This window comes from Clupea harengus, chromosome 14, assembly GCF_900700415.2.
Source record: "Clupea harengus chromosome 14, Ch_v2.0.2, whole genome shotgun sequence".
Lineage (NCBI taxonomy): Eukaryota > Metazoa > Chordata > Actinopteri > Clupeiformes > Clupeidae > Clupea > Clupea harengus.
In genome coordinates this window covers 22,287,374-22,307,454 of record NC_045165.1, presented here as the reverse complement: position 1 = coordinate 22,307,454, position 20,081 = coordinate 22,287,374, and the positions used below count along the sequence as shown (strand labels likewise).

Here is a 20,081-nt window from a genome sequence, read left to right as displayed (position 1 = left end):
ACACCTATTAGGATGCAACAACTGGAAACAATCCCCAATGGAGCGACCCCAGACCCTTTTCACAAAGTGAATTTGGGTCTGGTTGTACCAGGCCATGTATTTCCATTGGTGTGGTTTAAAGGTACTAGGGTTAAAGGTTTGCTTTGAGCTGAAGATTGCCAGGAGTCGAAGGTTATATCACCTCTTTGTTGAGTTGTAGAAATGTTCTTGTCAGCAGTATGTGATTACAATTACGTGGTGTTTCACAATCTGGGTTTAGCAATCTTAGCTTTAATCAACAGTTTTTAAAGACAATTTAAAAAAGAAAGCTCAGAAACTAAAAAAGAATTTCATATTGATCTAGACTCACAATCCCTAATGAGTGACATCCTTCCTTTGTGATACAAGAATTTATGTCATGTCTATGTCCAACACTGAGGTCTGACAAACTGTGTGTGGAGGATAAATCCCAATCATTCATGTATTCTGAGGTTTAGGAAGGGTCTGGGTAAATCTGCCCTCTGCTTCTGCAACCCAATTTTACCCCTTTCTCCCTCAGCCTAGCCAAATAAGCCATATTAAAAATTGGACCTGTCTAGAATTATGAAAAATTGAAATGGTCGTTTTCTGCCCTAGGCAGCAAAAAAAATGCTTGTTCAAATAGGCTTGAAAGTGCATGGTGGGTCATGTAGTCTGTGAACATAAACACTTAAAATTAGTTCTCCTGGCTTTTCCTTTTTCAAGTCCAAAGAGACGCCTTCGTCTGGAAATCTTACATAACGCGTGGGGGTCTCAGAGCTTGTGAATCTCCTCTCTTGACAAAGGCGTCTGTGAATAACATTGCAAACACTTTCAAAACACGGATTTCGGTCGATTTCAAAAAGTGACGTTGGCAAATAAGAGGCTTAGGAAGTTGTCTAATTATGTTTGCCTCGGGCTGTCATCCGTTTTTTTTTTCTCTCTTAGAGAAATCCCCGACAGCCAACTTTTACCAGTTGTTCCTTTTATACACTTTCACTCTTCCACTCCCTCTCTCTCTCTCACCCTTTCTTTCTCTCTCTCTCACACACACACACACACACACACACACACACACACAAACACACACCTCCCCACACATTCATTCACGCAGACACACACACACACACACACACGCACACACACACACACACACACACACACACACACAAACACACACACACACACACACTCACAAACACTAACTTGTTCTCTCAAAGTATATGTATTTGAACTCTCCAGAGGTGCCTGGGGGATTAAGCCCAGTGCTGACAGTGTTGTAGCTTAAATATTTCCCAACATTCTTGAGGATGTCAGCAGGAGCTGTCAGAGCTAAGAGGGAGCGTCAGCTTATGTCACAGAGTACAGAAAGGTCAGGGGTCACTCCTATAGCCGCAGCCTCCGAGGCAGAGGTCTTTGAGCAGGGAGGACTGGCCGGGTCAGTGGTTAGCAGGCCAGTGGCCATAATCTCCGTGACTGCTCACAGTGTTGGCAACTTACTTTTCACCAACATTCACATGCATTCAGACCAGCTGCCAAAAGAACTGCCGAAGCATTAGTAGTAAACATACTAGATGACGCAAGTCACAGGGGCAGTGGGGACTGGCAGTGGGAGTCTGTGAGGCCTTTAGTGTTATCACATCAAATACAGGTGGAAAGGCCACTAAAATGTTTATATTGTGCCCATCAATAATATTTCAAATGCACAAAATAAATTAATAAATATCTTTTCAAATTCGCCTAAAGGCCGTCCCTTTATTTACTCTATTCATAGAGCAGTGTTTGGAGAGCTTGTGTTCAGCATTCGAACGTGTGATTTAATGGCAGTCCCACACGGTGGCACTTTCACAGGCTGTGTGGATGGAGTGGCTCCTGGAACAATAGACCCATCCAAGCTCCCAAATGTATTTGTCTGCGCAGGCCCAATGATACTCCCAACGCATGAATCATGTCATGAGCACCTCAAAATGGGGTTTTATGCTAATGCATGCTCTCGCTAACAGCTCCACTGCCCACTGTGCGGACCATGGAGAGTACTTGGAGAGCCCCAGGGGGTACATGACCACAGGACACACAGTGTCCCTTAGCCTATATGCTGGTGCAGTTTTACTTTTTCCTCCGTTTCCCCCACTGAGAGGTCAGTCACTTCACACCCTCTCCTGTCCTCCCATCAGTATTTGCCGCTCGCTCTCCCGTATCTATTCGCTCAGCCAGTTGCCCCTGAACTCAACTCAGATCGTCCACGACGGTCCTTTGGTAAAGGTTCGGGTGCCCCGCATGAATGAGAATGCTCCGGAGGCGCCCGAGGTATTCGGTCGCAGCGGCGCGAGCGGTTTCCCCAAACTTGCCGCTGTCTCGGCCCTCGAATCGCCTGTCGGGCAGGGCCCTTTGTGCTGTGCATTCCAAGCAGTGAATCCAACCTGACTGCCCTTCCCTATCTCTTTCTCTCTCTTCTTTCTCTCTCTCTCTCTCTGCTCTGACTCTCTTTCTCTCCCTCTTTCCATCCCTAATTCGCTGAGACCGTTGTTGATCATTGCCGCATCACCATACGTGCTGCAGATAAGATGGAGAAATAATGAAGTGGCAAATAGGCTGGAGCTGCTGTGAGGCTGCCTCTCTGCATACCAAAGAGAGTAGCCCACGAGAGATAGTGCCATGGTTCAGCGTGCTTGTTTTGTCTGATTTGTACATCTGCTGACCAAAGGATCCCTGTCATCTTTGAATGAGTCTACATCAAACTTGTGAAATATCCCATTAGTCCTGGGAATCAAGCTTTGTAAAAAAAAAAAAACAATGTGTGATATTTTTATGGAGCTCGGCCAACCCCTCCTGGTGACCTCAATGTGTGTTTCATAGAATAAGAGCTTAACTTACAATTCATCTGTGGGAAAGTGACCTTCAATCCTCGAAGAGTTGGAAACGGGAGGTGATTTGAATCGACAATATTCCTTCAGTCTGCGTTTGTTCTCATTAAGTAGCTGATGGGGCCACCTAGTGGGAGAAGACAGAGATGAAAGACAGCAGGGAGATGTTTCATAACACACACACACACACACACACACACACACACACACACACACACACACCTCACATTGAATTCATGCTATTCTCTTTTAATCCATGTATTTTTTATTTAGTATAGTATCTATTTAGTGTATAAGTCACTGTTCTCGTAGTACACCAAGCTCTACTAGCAATGTCCTCTAATCTCTTGTTGTCTGCTTCTGTCTAATTTGGAGAACATGGTATTTGGTATTGTTTAAACATTTACAGTGAGCATGGTTGTCAGCACATTTTCTCCTTGCACGCTGGACTGCTAACCTTGCCACGTCCTACCAACGAAGGCGCTCCCAAATTGTCTGTGTGATGTTGATATTCAGTGGATCATTGCTGTGTGGAATACAAGGGTCTGACAGTTGTGTGGTCGTTCTGCCTCAGGACCCCAGTGCCATGCCCAGACCGACCTCTCAGGACCTGGCCGGATTCTGGGACCTCCTTCAACTCTCCATCGACGACGTCACCTCCAAGTTCGACGAGCTCCAGCGGATCAAGAGCAACGACTGGAGGCCCATCGAGAGCCCAGAGAAGAAGGTGTGTGCCGAAGACTGGGTAAACCAAAGTTCATGCCTATCACTGTTTCAGTGTCTGTGTTCAGTGGCTGGTGGAGGAATTGTTGACAGTATACCCTGCACTGGTCTATTTAATCTAAAAACAACATTGCAGTTTTATACAGAATCTGTGATGCATTCATTTTGAAGCCTTGTTTTCTGCTCTGTTTCCATCGTCTCTGTTTTCTGTGTTCCTTTGTCCCTCTCTTCATCTCACTTGATTGCCCTCCTTCTGTCTCTCTCTCCCTCTCTCTCTCTCCTCCTCCTCCTCCTTCTTTCCCAATCCAATTCACCTTCTCCCTGCGACTTCCATTCCCTCCATTTCTTTTCTTCTGCGGGTAGAAGCAGTTGCCACCTCCTGTACCAAAGAAGATTCTGCGAGCGCGGAGCGGGGTGACGCGAGAGAAGTCCCTGGACCTGCCCGACCGCGCGCGGCAGGAGGCGCGGCGCCGGCTCATGGCGGCCAAACGGGCTGCGTCGTTCCGGCAGAACTCGGTGTCGGAGCGGGCGGACAGCATCGAGATCTACATCCCAGAGGCCCAGACACGACTCTAAGAGCTGGGGGATGAAGAGGGGGGTGGGGGTGGGGGGAAGGGCTTAGGGGGCAGGCAGACCGGCAGGAGGGGAGGCTGAGGATGGCATCTCTCCACACACTCTATCACACGCCCCCCCCCCCCCCCCCATCTGTGGCACTCTGGTCAGCTCTCCGCTTCTCTCATGCCAGCCTCCATGTCTTTAGTTCTGGCTACTCTCACTGTTTCTGCTCCTCTTCCTCCCCTCCATCCAGTACATTCTGTTTATATGGTCCTTCATCTTCAGATATAATATTAAATATGCCATAGCTGAAAGTTCTTTTATTTTTAGGGGTAACATTTCCCTCTAGGATTATTAGAGAAAAATCACTGGCTCATAGTATGGTACGGGAGGTTGTTTGGTTGCTGGAAGCTTGTCTTGGAAGCTTTCCCCTAGAAACTGCACAGGTGCATCCTTTTAGGTCAGCATTTGCGGAGTGCAATTTACAAAGTGCAGCTTTGAAATCCACCAGCAACCGTAGTCTCTGAAAAACCAATTAGCTAGATGCCCAATTTAGGCGGTGGGGGTGGTGGGGAGGGGAAGTCTAAGGTTCTCAGAAGTTATGACTCCTAGGTTTTTGCCAAGGTTTCGAGATAAGAGAAGCAGTTACATTATAGCCAACCCCTCTCACACATTAAGTCCTTTTTTAGATTTTAATGTTTAGATGTTAAGAGTTTTTTTTTGTTCATTGTGAACACAGAACAAGTTGTGGACATTCAATGAAGTGGGGAGAACACCATTTGAAAGTGCCAACGCTTAAAAATACCTCAATTGTGCATGTTGTGCCATAGCTTTAGGCCAGTCGGAGGTAGTCATTTCTTCTGAAAACTCCTTGGCTACCCTCTGTTAGCCCTGGTGTTTCAAATGTTGGGAAGGGCGGCCATATTCCCTATTCCCTGTCACTTGAGCAGCCAATGCTTCTGGTAGATAGGAACAGAATAGAGCTGCACCACACCCAACAACTTGTGCCATAACGTATAATTCTGAATCTGAAAAAAGATGTACATTTAATGATGTGTGCTTGAAGCAGAACACATGCAGGTACTGTGCCAATGTCTCCTTGGTTTTGTACTATTTCATATGTCATTTCATCACAAAGGATTCATATCATTCTAAGGACAACAACAACAACAAAAGGTTTTTGGATGGTGTTTGCTTAGATACTGAATTCAAAAATGTGTAAAAAAAAAAATGCATTTTTGCACTTTTCCTCTTCTCTAATGATACTCACGTTCGTATTTCCAAGGGAAATGTATGTACTGAAGTTCACAATGATATTGTTGCAATTGAATTGCAAGGTGTATATGATTTTATTTGGTTACTGTCCTGCCTCTGAATGTCACCTGAAACACTTGCCTCAAATCAAGACGAAGGATCCAAACATACAGTGTAACAGAAGTGGTCAGTAACTACAAACAAATTTAACAATAGAAGTGCACTACTCTTCAATACTATATGGTACCCAAAACCAAGCAGGGGTGTTAGTGTTCGTTTGGATATCAACTAGTATGAGATATCTCAGTGACAATGCACAATATTATCAAGTACACATATATCAGAGCCATCTCCTTTAGATTTTGCAGTTCAGTTTAGGGTGGCATCCGTACATAATCCCACTGTAGGCACTAAAAACTTTATTCAGCATCTGACATCTAGGATGATTCCCACTCAGAATATTGCTGGACTGTTGCTGGAATGGAGGTTTGTGCCATCTAATGTAGTTATTATGCTCAACAGACCTGGAAGAAATCACGACATGTTTCTTTGAATGCAAAATTCTGGCATATGCGCATCACAGTAAACTGCTGCATATACAGTATGTGCCCTGAAGCTGTGTGTTTTCCACAGCTGTACTGTTAGACCTGCTAAGAGGTCAGGTTGGGTAACTGTAATCTGGAAGTCTCTCTTTAGCAAAAAGCCATTGTGAATTTAAGGATGAAATTGGTGAGTGTTGGATCGATCCCTGACACTTTTAGTGATCCCTATTGCACAAGATTTATGCAACGGAGCATACTGGCAGCCAGGTTAGACTTGCCACTTAAAGCATATTTAACAGCAAACATGCCGGATATGCAGTACCCAGTGAAAGAAAGTTTCAGTGTTAATGTTACAGAGGTCTAGAGGGAGACAGCAGGGTGGATAGCTGGAGATAGATAGTTAAAGGTTACATAGCTAGAACAGATGAGGCTATTCATATCCAGGCATGCATTGTGAGTATGTGAGTTAATTATGTTGTTTGTTTTGATTGGCTAAAGGTAGGCTTGCCCTGTGTTGAGGATAAACATTTTTCCGATGTTCCATGTTTTTTCGAATTCATTTCCAAGATCTGTCAAACTGATCAGTATTTGCACACTAGAAAAGTGATGCAGGGATGTTCCATTCAGTGGTTGGATTGGAAGCAAAGGAGTCTGCGCGTCATTTCTATTTGCATTCAATGGGTAGCCATTTGCATGAACCAAAATCATGCTGCTTCTGTTTAAAAATCTTCCTTGACTTGGCCTGTAGGAAATGGTATTTGTTTGGCTTTGTCTGGCCGCTGAGGGGCATTCAGAGCAGGCCGATCTACTCAGTTTCAGTGGGCGCTGTCATGTGATTTAGGTCTGCTGTCTGCAGGCCGCCGATGGCATCAGTAAGGGCTGCTTCTTAAGACTAGAGGGCAAGGTGACCGTGGGTTCACTGTGCCTCTGAGCCATTTCCTCTCCTCTCCCTATTTGTCCTCTTCACTGCTTTACAGCAAGCAACCCTTCCACCCCCCCACCCCCCACACACACACACACACACACATGTCACCACACACACACACACACAGAGACATACCACCCCCACACCTAAAACACCCCCTGTCATGTCAGCACTGCCCCACTGAGATGTATTCTACGATCTTGACAAGTCGAGGGGAACAGCACCAGCTTCTGGGTATTTTGAAGCTGTATGCTCGACTGTTTCAAATTGCAGTAGTGTGAAGTCATTGCAACAACGTTAAGGTTTTGTGCCAATTTTATCAATGTTTCAGGGCTTTTGGAGTCAAATATGGCGATAACATGGGTCCCACAGCAGGGGCTGGAGCTTCGTTGAGATGCCATGTGATGCCATCTACTAGCATTTGGATTAGTGTGCACTAATATTGACCTCCCATGTTGATAGATATTTCACACATTTATGAGAGCTGGAACAGTTGTTGGATGAGAAATGACAGATCAGTATCTTTTTTCTGATTAGAAAGCTTCCCTTTTATATTTTTAATTGATTGAGATCGTTTAATTTCAAAATGCCACCATTTGAATATACCTCATAATGTAGGTCTCTCTAGGAAGCCCTCTAGATTCATATTTAAGTCTCGTCTCAGACCGAGTAGTTTGAGGGTGTTTCGGACGAGGTCTTTTAATGTTGCCGGGAGAACTGTCCCTCCCTTTAGATCGGTCTAAATGACACGACTTGACCATTTTAGTGAGAGGGAATATGGGCTGTGCCTGAGTGCGATTCTCTGCAGTCATTTCCATGAGAACTTACAGTGACACATCACTGCCCAGGGTAGGCTTAGGCCCCTGCATTCAGTGGCGCACAGCAGGCATATTTGTATTCCATAGCTGAGAGGCTGTGGCTCAAGTATTTGGATTAAATTCTCCTTCAGCCCTGCCCTTGAAGTCAGTTTGCTTTTAGCCACAAGAAGGCTGGAGCATATTTTGTCTTTTTTTTTTTTTTCCCTTGCTAGAACGGTCTCTTTAGTTTGAGAATTCAACTTTATCAGTGTGAATCAAAGTCACAGACACATTGTGCCCCCTGGTGGGCCGTGGCAGAAAAAACAAAACGTCTGATTTGTTTAAGACCCGTACAATCCATTGCCTGCCCTTTGATTTTAAACGAGCTTGAAAAACCAATTGCTGCCCACTCAGAAACGCAATTTATCACAGTCTTTCCCAGTCTAATGCTGAGCCGAGGCTTTGAGACCTTTGGGCCTCCTCTGTCAGCCTTCAGATGAACGAGCGCCTTCGTAAAGGCACATCAGGCACAGAGGATATATTGATTGATTAGCCAAGATCAAAGTACTGATGATCCATAAATCAGACAATCCAGGTGTCCCTCATCCTCTCCCTTTCTTCCCCTCCATTCCCCTCCTGTGGTTTTTTCATATGAATAGCAATGATGGAACGCCACTCCAGGTGCCTTATTCTCAACATCAAGAAACTGAAGTAATCCTCTGGTGTTCCACTGCAGATATTCATGTGTCATAGAGTATTTTATAATAATGGAGTTATGGAAAGTGAAGACATGCAGATGCTCTGGTCCTTAAGACTGAGAGTTAGTTGTCTGTAGTGTAGTCCTGATTGGAGGTAAATAAATGCAATGAGACGTACACAAGGATGTCCATGGGTGGAGGCTATAACAGGTCGCCAGTGATCAGGAGGATAAGTGATGATCTCATTATTCATTTGAGATCAGAGCCAGGCTTAGATTCCAATGCAGTTTCTTCAAGTTTCTTGGCATTACATGAGACACATCAGTCACAAAATGCAGTTGTTGTGCAGTCCCTTCCCAGGCAAACAAACCAATGCCACTACTCTGGCCACTTTTCAAGGTCATTTATTTCTTGTGAGAAATGAAGCCTGATTCTGCAGAACCATCATCACTAACAGCGTTTTACCAGTTGGAGGCAATAACACATCTGAAAGACATTTGAAAGAGATTCTATACAAAATTTGTAATTTCCTCCTGTGCCAAGGTAGTGGTAATGCATTGTCTGTTGTTATCTAAATATGCAGTATTGGGGCCCAATTTACAGTATGTGCCAGCAGTATATTAGCTAGGTTTTAGCTTGTGTGTTTTGCATATGCTGATAACATGGGCCATTTGAATCCTCAAAAAGAATGTGACAGTGGAGGAACAATGCTAATGCATATGTAGTGCCATAACGAAGCAATCGTAGTGTGTTTTTGTGTGTTATTCAGCCCAAACAACAATGGGCTTCCCAGGCTACCATCAAAACTGTTCTATCCCTGACATATACAGAGAGTAGAGGATTTGTGTAACGGGGTTGTCTATGGGCATTCTGTTTGATTGTTATTGTAGACAATAGAGTGTTGGTTTAGGGGGAGTGGGAGTGTTGCAGTATCAGTCTCCAGAGTCTAAGAGTTTAGAGTCAGTAAAGCTGTTTAACTCTAATGTTGCAGTCTGACATCAGACTATATATGTATGTATGTACGACTGAGGTGTGTGTCTCTATATGCAAAATAACAGGGTTGGCCAGGGTGTAGGTGCCAAATCGAGTAACCTCCTGTGTGTCTCCTCATGCTTGTCTAAAAAGATAATCAGCTTCCTTCATTCTTCATCATGTGTTTTGTAAATGGTAAAGAGAAGGACAGATGGAAAATTATATTGTGTGGTTGAACTCCAGAAATGTCATGTCTTCAGCACAGATTTTTATAGAATTGAGCACCTTCATGAAATTGTTGATTGCTTTGCATCTGTACTTGTGTGAGAAAAAAATACACATTCACAGACACACAACTTCAGATGTTTGTAAAGTCACAGACCCCGGGGATACAACTGGAAGGATGGATAGAAATATTATGTGCCACTGGAGATTATTTCATTGTCTTTTCTTCCAAGAGAACTGTATGTTTTCAAGATAAGCCATTAAAATGAACATTAGACATATGAGTGCCATACTGAGCAAGCTATACAATGTTCTTGATTTTGGGAAGTGTGTAATGGTGAGGTAGTAAGAAGGCTGTCAGCAGACTGATATAGAGCCGTGGTTCTTCCCATACAATGCTCTTCCTACACAGGATTCCAGATGCATAATGCATATAATGCCATTACTTAATTCTTTGTGTGATGTTAAGTCTGCATTTCCAGAACGTTCCGTTGACTCACCCCTGTGTCTGTTTATATGTTCTCAGTTGTATGTGGTTTCATCTTATAAATGAGCTCTGACCATCTGTGGTGTGACTGCTTGTGGTCGAGTGACCCTAGCTGGACATTAACAGCCTCTCCAGTGAGCTCATTCAGACAATGCACCACTGTTTCAAGTTCAGTGTGTGCGTGGGACACAGGGCGCCACTCATACAAGCTGAGCTCAAAGCTGTTTTATGTCAGGCACAGCATAACACACAAACTCATGGAGGTGACAACTTCTTACTGCCGTGTTGCAAAACAGTTAAATTAGGACTCTCAGTTTAGGTATTTATTTTTAAATCGGTTGACACATTATGGCACACTCCTCCTCCTAAGAAGACCATGTTCATAGTCATTTTTACACCTGGGTAGTGTTTCATACGGTGCTAAAGGTGACACATCTAAATTAGCCGTTTCTGTTTTCCTGTTCATTTCTGTTAATCCTTGAAACCCTTAAAACCCCAAAACAAGGAGAGAGAGAGAGAGAGAGCGTACATGTTTGACATAATGTGGAGAAATCATCAGCTGTCATTTTGATAGAATTATAACACCTCCCAGATCTTGGAATGTGAAATTAGAGGACAAAAGATACCTAAATAAAATGTAGTTGTTTAGCTAAACCTATTTTCAATTATTATATAAATATATAAATATATATCATATCAATATAAAGGATGAATATAATACCAAATATTCATTATTTGTACAGAAATATATATATAAATAAATATATAGATATCTGCTTCATTTGAACAGAACAATTTTCTGCTCTTCCTCATGGTTTTGTTGAGTTTACTTCTTGTTCGGGTTGTTTTGATAAGCTGTTATGATGGCATGCAAGATAATGATATTGAATGTATGATTTGTTGCTTCATTGCTTTTTTGTACCACATTATTGAATGTCATTTGTTGACTCAGATTTATTTTATCTATTTATTGCACAAACATATTTATCTATTTATTTCTGTTTACAACCTGGCTTTTCTTTCATTTGGACTATGCCATGCTGCTCACTAGACAATAACTTGTAAGTATTTTGGTTGTCCCTCTTTTCATAATTTAGCCTCTTGATATATTTGTTGGACTTATTTCCATGAGTTGGCCTCTTTGTTATGTTTGGTTACTTATTGCTGGGGTCATATGTTGTAAATACTTCTGCAATTAAATTTTTGGAAGAAAAAAATGAATTGATTCCGATTTGAGTTCTTATTTAATTCCCATGTTGATACACAACATCCTCACAGCTACTGCTTACCATAAGCTTGCTACGCATTTCATTCATTCATTCATTCATCCATTCTCTACCTTTCTTTCTTTCTTTCTCTCTCTTTCTATGCCTTCATTGTGTGTGTTTGTGTGTGTGTAAACTCCATTCTTTCAATATGCTGTAACTTTGAATTGACACAATGTCGTAAGAATGTGCTGTAGCCAATAGCATAAAGACTCACCAGAATGGGGCGGGATTTCCTCATGGGCCAGACCACCTGATCAAAATTAAAGTCATATGGTTACGGACTTCACTCTACAAGCCTACCCTTGAAGGAATCTAATCAAAGATGGACCTTTATATTTGGAGGAATCCTCGTAAAGTGGGTAATGCATGCTTCCTTTCTTGTTATAATATCTGCATAATGGTACTGTATCGTTCTTCATAACACAGTGAAAGCAAATGTCGAACAGGGTGCATTCCCGAAAGCGTCGTTAAACAACTAGCATAGTATCTCTGTCATTTAGCCTAACTATAATTTTGAACACTATCTCGCCACGGTTACCACGGTGGTTGGTCAACGGCGCTTTCCAGAAACGAAGTCCTAAAACCTTATCCTTCTACGTTGTTGTTTAACGTTATACCGCCGCGTTACATTTCTACCGAAACATTGTTTTGCTGAAGCGCTAACAAGTTGTATTTTGCGTCATGGCTTCTAACATCTTGCAAATATAGATCATTTCTTACAATGTATTGTAACCAACATTGATAATTTAGGTCATACATCCCTGCAATTGGATAAGTTACATTGTTGTGAAGCACACTAAAATGTCACTGCCTCGCGAGATCTGTTTTAATCAGGTCCTGGTGCTGTCACTCCACCGTAGCATTTATCAGCCGCCTGATGTAGATTTAATTTAATTAAACGCTGTTAGAATATTTGGCTAATGGTATTAGGTAATTTTAATAAACCCTAGCTTCAGTTAGGCATATGACGCAGAACAAGTTGGGTTCTCATGTAGGCTTTGTGAACTTCAATTGGCGGATCTCAGGAATGATGAATTATGCTAAATGTGTCTTTCAGGATGGGCGGTAACATTTTGAAAAAGAAAACAAAGCACAAGCATTTTAGTCAGTCACCCAAGCTTCTGAGAGCAGGTACACCATGGCATCCCAGCCAGACCTCCCTAGCCCCAGCCTTCCCATGAGCATGGACTACTTCAACTGGAGCCTGCGTCTGCAGGTCATTGGCCTAGGATTTGGTTTCTACTCTGCCGTCTTCGTCGTGTGTCACTTGCTGTCGGTTGCCCTCTGCTCAACCTATCGCTCACTGCCCACCAAAGAGAAGGTTTTCTGGGACTTGGCAGCCACAAGGGCAGTATTTGGGCTCCAGAGCACAGTTGTGGGACTACGCACCCTGACAGAGGATTCGGCTTTGTTTGAAGACAAGGTACGGGGACAGGAGGATTGGTCGTGGTTCAATGTGCTGACAGCCACTGGCTTCTTCCTCTTTGAGAATGTGGCTCTGCACGCTTCCAGCGTGGCCTTTGGCAACTTTGATGTGCCACTGGCAGTGCACCACTTCTTTGCCCTGTCAGGGTTCGCTGGGGCTGTGGTGTGGGATTCGCTGGGCCACTTTCTGCCCATGGTCACTCTGCTGCTGGAGATGAGCACACCCTTCACCTGTATCTCCTGGATGCTTCTAAAGGTAAACATGATTCATGCTTTGTGGCAGTATGGTGTAGCATGGGGGACATTTAGAGCAGTTTCCTTATTCTCTGTTCTTCTTATGTTGTTCTGGCTTTCCTGATGTGCGTCTGTGCTGACCTTAACCGCTTCACCGCCACCTGTGGTACTTTCTTTTTTGAGTCTGTGGTTATATGCTTCGAAAAGCATTTGCATGTGTATCTGAAGTGTTGTCAGAATAGATTTCTCCAAAAGAGGAAATTCTGTTTATATCTAACCCGGTATCCTCTGAAAGGGAAGTGAAGCAAATGTCAGAAGTTTCAGTGCTACTTTTGAACTCTCAATTTTCTGCTTGATTAGTGTCACATGCATGCAACATATATGCTGCAATTACTCTGACTAACAGTCACTCTGTGTTTACCATGAAATGTGCTTTAGTCAATAGTGATTAAAGATAATTATGTCTGCCTCTCTGTCTGTCTGTCTGTCTGTCTGTCCGTGCTACTTTCTTCAGGCTGGTTGGGCGCGGACCTCCTTCTGGAGAGCCAACCAGTGGGTGATGATCCACATGTTCCACTGCCGCATGGTGCTCACCTACTACATGTGCTGGGTGAGCTGGAAGCACTGGGGAGAGATGAAGGTCCACGTGCCGCTGCCCCAGCGGCTGCTCTTCTTCACGGGCCTGGCCCTGCTCACCGTCGTCATCAACCCCATCTGGACCCACAAGAAGACCATGCAGCTGCTCAACCCCGTGGACTGGAACTTCAGCGACAAGCCTGCTCCAGAGAACGGGCCTTCCAGGGAGAGGCCCAAGCAGCACACAAGCTGAGAGGTGTCAGGGCACCTAGTGGGGCTCTAGAGGAACAAACAGAAAAGCTTTAAGATGAAGCCACACATGGGTCACAAGAATGTTTTTTTTTTTCTACTGCCCTTTTGGATTGGTATTGAGAAGTACTGAAAGGGTTCAAAGTGGACTGATGCCCTTCAAATGTTTTTCAGGTTAAAGTTATCATCAAATTTGTAGCCACTTATTTTTGAGTATTTGGCTAATGCTATATTTAGAATGTTGCAAACATGTGTTTTTCAAAGCTAGTTAGGTAGGAGGGGGTCATTTTATATAGTCTCTTAACTAAAGCTCTATTAGTCTTACAAATTGTTAGTATGTGGTCTATAGGTTACCAGTATTTTTGTGTTTGCTGGTCTGTTGGCTGTTCAAGATTCATATAGCTCAACAATCCATGTGTTACATTTTAGAGTGTTACGATGTCATGAGTGAAGGTATGTCGTATTTGTGAGGTTTTGTGTCAGAAACTCCATGAAGAATAATGCCGTTAGCACCCGTTAGGCTTTAAACACGAGTCAGCAGTTGGAGAATGAGGTGTTGACTAGTTAGAACACATTCAAGCCTTGGGGCTTGACTTGTGAAGAGTCTACATTCTTCCCAGAAAACTGGGCACATTTTGGTCAAAACAAGATTACTACAAATACTTGTGAAATATTTGAATCCTTTCATACTGTAAACATTCAGACCATAAGTCTAATATCATGTTGTCATATTTAATATTAACTCAAAAGCACTGTTAAACGAGTTCAGAAAGTATGACTTCACTGATTGCAGTTGTGATGAAGCACAAATGTGCTGTTGCCTTCCATAGTTCATATTTCACCATGAACGAGAGTACTATATATTATCATTCAAAATAAGCATTTTTCTTCTCAAATGTGTGGATGTTATTTAAAGTAAGCAGACATCGAATACATATCTTTTACTGAACATTTGGCAGAGAAGGGGGGCAGTGGAGACCTTGTGAGTCCTTAAAACACTTCTGCCTGCTCTCCCCAGCCTCATGTGTAGTATGGGCTCACAGTAGTGGTTTGAAGTGATACAAAGCCTTTTGTAATGACTCAATACCCACATATGTGTGCTTGAAAGTAATTCAAAGTCACTTTGATATCAAACTGATTAATTAGTGACTTACAACTTCACAGCAATAAATCAGAAAGAGAAAAGAATCAATACATTGTGTAACAAGTGTAATACATGACCCAGCAGTGGAGCCTAAATCTACGCATAAGGCTCTATTTCACATTTGTATGCTCAAATAGGTCATCTAATGTTTAACATGAGGCTGCATTTAGCAATAAAAGCTCTAGTTTTTGCACCTGACAATACATGTTAATGACAGTGGCCCTAGCAGTAGTAATATTGCCTCTTGTACACTACCTCAATTTGTCATAAAGTGGAGAGAAATCATTGTTCCACTGGCTTTTCCATGGTTATTGATTTGATCTGCTTTTAGACAGTGTTTTCCTCCAAGGGAAGGAACTTTGCTTGCACAGTTAACATTTCAGATGTTAGACATTGTTGAGTCGCATATTAACAACTGACACACTGCCAGACTGGTCCCTTTGTTGCAGCCTTAACTGATTAATACCTTTTGAAATAATAAATACTCCAATCAAACCTTTTGCTCTTCTTCATTCAATCGTCATTTTCAGTTCCCCTTTCATTTGTTAGAAGGCGCTAGATGCTAATTCAAATTGGGAATTTAAGCTGACACAGGCACAAGAGAGTGGATTGCCTCTTTAAGAATGGCCTTTGTCCAAACTGCTTCGTGGATTTTCTCGTGTATCTAATCTGTGTTTGGGTTTTTATAAATGTGCCTTATCCATATTCGAATCACCTTATGCCCTTGGGAAATGTGTGGTTCACTCCTTGTTTATGGTGTGGTAAAAGGAAGTGATTATTGCTATATTGTGGCACGAGTGTCATTGAAACTGTAAATGTTTAAACTGTTGGAAAAACATTGGCAATGGACCCCCCTCCAAGACCGATACAGATGAAATAACTTGAACATCAGCAAACGTATTAAAGCTTTACTTTTTAAACATCTAGATTGTGTCTGAACTCTTTTATGTGTATACTGAAGCGCTCTGAGGGATCATGTTGATACCTGGCCAGAAGAAGATAAAACATCTCCTTCATTTGTGTTACAGCAGGCCTGTTGTGGCCTACTGACTATGGCTAATTCGATTAGCTATGATTTCTCAGTGGCTACATATTTGTGCTACACTAAACAAAATGTTGTTGGATGTGTATAATTAAGCACAGGGTGGATTTTTACCCTAGTATGACAACGTGATCAGGACCCTTAGGTGAGACTCTCAAACACTTACTCCGGAATTTGTAACGACCAAGACAGTGCTTTATAGCCACTAGTGGGCAGTAGAGCGTTATGTTAAGTGTTTGAGAGGCCGTCTGTCCTGGGAATTGGGTAGGGGTCAGATGAAAAAGCGAATTCCCTCTTTTCTTCCTATCAGAGGGTGCCAGGCAGTCCGAAACACTGAAAAGGACAGCAGATTTACCCCCCCCCCCCTTTTTTTTTAAAGATTCCTTTGTGTAATTTGTATCTGAATCAAATGATGATACAGTTTTTAGTATATGATGAACTGTTCAGGTTTTACTGAATAATTAAAAATGAAAATTCCTTTAATACAGAGGATGCTGTTTAGTATGTTTTATAATAAACTGACCATCAGTATTTACTGAGACTCAATGGGTGAGAAGAACACAGGGCCCCATGAAGCATCTTCACCATTCACATAAGGCTGTCAAAATCAACAGAACAGTTGTCTGCCAGGTTCATAATCTGTGGAAGGAGTTGTGCCATGCTGAGGCACTTTTGAAGGAAAACAGACATTATCAAATTTGAAATATGAGATGCAGTGATCTGAACCCTTCATAATGGATAGGGCATTTGTTTAATTATTGTATTTGTTTTTGTTGTTTGTTGTCATCTCTACATTGTTTTCATTTCCTGTAAAAGTACAATGGCTTAAGTTGTGAAAATTGCGTTACGTAGAAATTCCCATCGAAGACCCCCTTCATGATTGCACAGCTGTTCAAAGAGCCACCTCACAATGTCACGTGGTACAGTTTGGATCCGTGTAGCTCATTCCTGGCAAGAAACTTAAGGAATGTGATTGAGGCCCGTTTTGTCCAATTACAGGTCTCCATGAGCTGTCTCCACCAATGACTATACAGCAGGAGGTGAGGACGTTGATGGATCAGCTTGCAGTTGGGAACGGCTGGAAACGCTGCACCAAGAAAAAATGGAAAAGAGGCAATAACGCCAGATGCGTCCTCTTTCCTATTCAGTTATTGACACAGTTCGTTTTCATTTGGACGATAGGTGTTGGCAAGTTCACTGCATATTCAAGATATTTCGGAGATGGTAAGTTCATCATGTCTTTGAAAGTTCGCAGCTGTTTTTCAAACTTAGGATTTTAATGATTATCAAAAGTTTTGAGGTGAAAATATTGGGAGCAAGAACTCGTTTACGGGTATGTGATGTGGTAGAACCTAATATTTCTTGAGCGTGATTTTTTTCCCCCCCTACTTGCCCTCTGCAAACAAACGAGTGTCCACATTGTTTTCTGAGCCATTTCTACTAGGCTACGCTGAGGTTCAGCTTGCTCGCAAGATTCCATTGATGTAACGTGGCGAGGGACATACGGCCAAGTTTAAATAACAATGTTGCCAGATGGAATAACTAACCCATGGAGTTTTCCAAACATAAACTAATGTGCATATGCTACCTTATCGAGTAGTATGTTGACTTTTTGCTTGTGGGCTTTGAGGAGGAATAATCTGAACTAGTAGATTTGCTGTTCTTTAAAATGCGTTTAGCCAACGTATAAAGTATCGTTAGCCTATTGTATTGACCTCGTAGCTTTCTTTTGTGGCATGTCAATGTTTTTAGAAGTATAAAGCAAAAGGGAAGTATGAGATGGACTGTCTCTGAATTGTTATGAAGGATCATGTGCATATGAGTTAACCAGATAATTTGTATTAGTTGCGAATAATATTTTGCCGTGATTTATGTTGTCCTTACATTTCGTTCCCAACATCTGAAATGACAGCCGTCAAAACGCCGATCAAACTGTCTCTTAATGTGGGAAAACACTTTACCTGGGTGTTAGTTTTGCAGCCACCAAGTTCCTACATCCAGTCACTGGACTTTGCTAAATAAACTTCTAAAAATGTGAAGTGTGCTAATTTCAAGGGCACAGGTGCATGTCTTTGTGTCCTCTAAACTCGCATTCCTCAGTGCATGGCAGTGTTCAGAGCTAACTCATAATTCATAGTTCTAACTGTCCGTGGTCACTGAAGGTACAAGGACAACACTTAAACATTTAGGGGATAGTTTGGGCAAAGATGCTGTTAACAGACAATGTCAACAAAGCAAAACACTGTTGCACTGAAGTGTAGCCATAAGTTGTGTCATGTTGGACATACAGTTGACCCATAGTCCTTCAAGTTTATAGTGTGTTTGGCTCTGACCTAACACCATATGGTTTGTTTGTGGGAATTCATCATGACAGTGTTAAAGCATAGTTACTGAGATGAAATGTGTGTGTGCATTAATTTTCTCACATCTAACTTCTGTGTCATGAATGAACTTAGTCGTGCCCGAAATTCAAAGCCTGATTGTTACAGAGCCTGAGCATCTTTGGAATGCGCTCATTAATGAGAATAACCTTGCTTTCATACCCTCACTCAGGCTGCGAGGTAGTCTGGCTCATTGACTCGTGCTTTCAGGAATCTGTATGCAGAGGGTTAGGCAGCCCCAAAGATATGCCAGATACGGTGAGCACTTTGATCTGCTTGTGTATTGTGTAGCGCCATGCTTGTCCAGTTCACTTTACATCACGCCTGTGGAGAGCTTGGAGCAGACCAGAGTTGTGCACACTACCGGTGATTTGCTTAGCAAATAGCTGGGAAACTTGGCTGTGAAGAGGAGGCCTCCACCCAGCGTAATGACTTCTAAAAATAAAGGAAGTGGGCATTTGTTGTTTCTTTTGTTTGCTTGATGGTAAGGCTCACCACAACTCCCCCTTCTTAAGCGGCCTGAGCTTGCGCTGAGCTGGTGTTGTGCTTCATCATGTGAGCTCATCCACTGCCTGCACTGACGTGGATGCTGTTGTCCACCCACCAGCTTCCAAAAATAAAGGGAAGGGACCTTCTTTTGGGTGGGTTTATTTTAACCCTCTTGCTCCCTGAATAAGTACTGGGTGTGTTGTCACGTGGGGATTGCTTATGTTGTGAGACTGTTGTTTTGATCTAGTGAAAGGGGGATGTCCTTTGCATGTCTGACATAACTCACCAATGAGGTTTGAGGCAACTGGTTTCCAAAAATGTTAGGTCACATTCTTGGATAGCAGTTCACTGTCAGTAAATATCGACACTATATTGTAATATGGTAATCGCTAAAGCTACTGTGGCATGGCTAAAAATGTCTCCTGGGATGTGGAGATTAGGCAAAGCCCAGGGGGAGCTGGTTCACTGGCCAGATGCTAATGCGCATCGCTGAAAATGCTGGCATACTTGCCATCGCTCCAAGGACTGAAAGTTCAGGTTTCAAATCAGACCCACCATCACCCCCACACAGCAACTGAGATGCAGGAGATTCACATGAGATTCAGCACATAACTCTTCTCCAGCTGGATTAGCCGGTGAGGAAACAGCATTATCACATTCCCCAGCTACTTTTTCTCACATAGCTGGATGGTTGTCGGAGTGTGGCGCTCATGGTCAGTGATCCTAATCATGCCCAGTGCATTTAGCGGTAATGAAGGGAGGTTTGAGTTGTGTTCAATGACCTTTATTACTCCCCTGAGGGGCAATTAAAGGTGGGCATGAAAGAGTATAAATATACATGTAAATACATTGGAATGTTACAAAAATTTCCCAGAGGTCACTTGGCATAAATCGGGGCCATGGGCAGTTAGAGGGCTGTTTGTTCTATTGATATGGAAATGACTGTGGTGGCCAAAAGAATGATCCCCCCCCCCCCCCCCCCCCCTATCTTCTGTATTTGATTTGTTTGGAACTGAAATGGTTGATGTGTGGGATTTGTTGAGAATCAGTTCCATGTGTTTGACAGCCTTGATATAAAAAAAAATATGAAAAATACTTTACATAGCAAGATTATGGATGCTTAAATCTATTAGGCTATACGGGTGCCATACTATGCCATACTATAGCTAATGTGAGGGTGGGGTGGGTGTTGGGGGACTCTTGAGTGAGTCTAGCTGTGGGAAGTGTAGTGCAA

The 20,081-nt window shown here is 42.7% G+C and overlaps 3 protein-coding genes across 10 annotated transcripts in view; all 3 read left to right on the top strand.

The window, feature by feature from the left end:
* dlgap2a (discs, large (Drosophila) homolog-associated protein 2a) overlaps window positions 1-4,187 on the top strand; it is a 162,831-nt gene extending 158,644 nt beyond the window's left edge. Inside the window, exons 14-15 of one of the 3 annotated variants that reach the window (XM_031580156.2) lie at window positions 3,436-3,588; window positions 3,948-4,187. In XM_031580156.2, the coding sequence (XP_031436016.1) occupies window positions 3,436-3,588; window positions 3,948-4,160 (366 nt within the window). In that variant the 3' untranslated portion in view covers window positions 4,161-4,187. Of the gene's footprint in view, window positions 1-3,435; window positions 3,607-3,947 lie in introns of all 3 variants that reach the window. The other 2 variants (XM_031580154.2, XM_031580153.2) reach the window with 2 other exon arrangements.
* A 7,366-nt stretch (window positions 4,188-11,553) lies between these two features.
* Window positions 11,554-15,861, top strand: cln8 (CLN8 transmembrane ER and ERGIC protein). 2 transcript variants are annotated; one of them, XM_012822834.3, is made up of 3 exons: window positions 11,554-11,662; window positions 12,365-12,988; window positions 13,481-15,861. In XM_012822834.3, exons 2-3 carry the CDS (start codon window positions 12,446-12,448, stop codon window positions 13,793-13,795), a joined length of 858 nt encoding a protein of 285 aa, XP_012678288.1. In that variant the 5' UTR covers window positions 11,554-11,662; window positions 12,365-12,445; the 3' UTR covers window positions 13,796-15,861. The 2 variants fall into 2 exon arrangements, with proteins under 2 accessions (XP_012678288.1, XP_031436606.1); XM_031580746.2 differs by having other exon boundaries at window positions 11,561-11,666.
* Window positions 15,862-16,990: 1,129 nt separating this feature from the next.
* arhgef10 (Rho guanine nucleotide exchange factor (GEF) 10) overlaps window positions 16,991-20,081 on the top strand; it is a 52,026-nt gene continuing 48,935 nt past the window's right edge. For 2 of the 5 annotated variants that reach the window (XM_031580756.2, XM_031580752.2), the window contains exon 1: window positions 16,992-17,201. The gene's annotated coding sequence lies outside the window, so the exon portion shown is untranslated. Of the gene's footprint in view, window positions 17,202-18,494; window positions 18,617-20,081 lie in introns of those variants that run through there. The other 3 variants (XM_031580755.2, XM_031580757.2, XM_042709821.1) reach the window with 3 other exon arrangements.

Bases quoted from the DNA above. Each gene is read 5' to 3' on its own strand.
- cln8 (XM_012822834.3), top strand. From the start codon at position 12,446: ATGGCATCCCAGCCAGACCTCCCTAGCCCCAGCCTTCCCATGAGCATG. The intron at 12,989-13,480 runs GTAAACATGATT...TACTTTCTTCAG, and splicing joins TCTCCTGGATGCTTCTAAAG to GCTGGTTGGGCGCGGACCTC.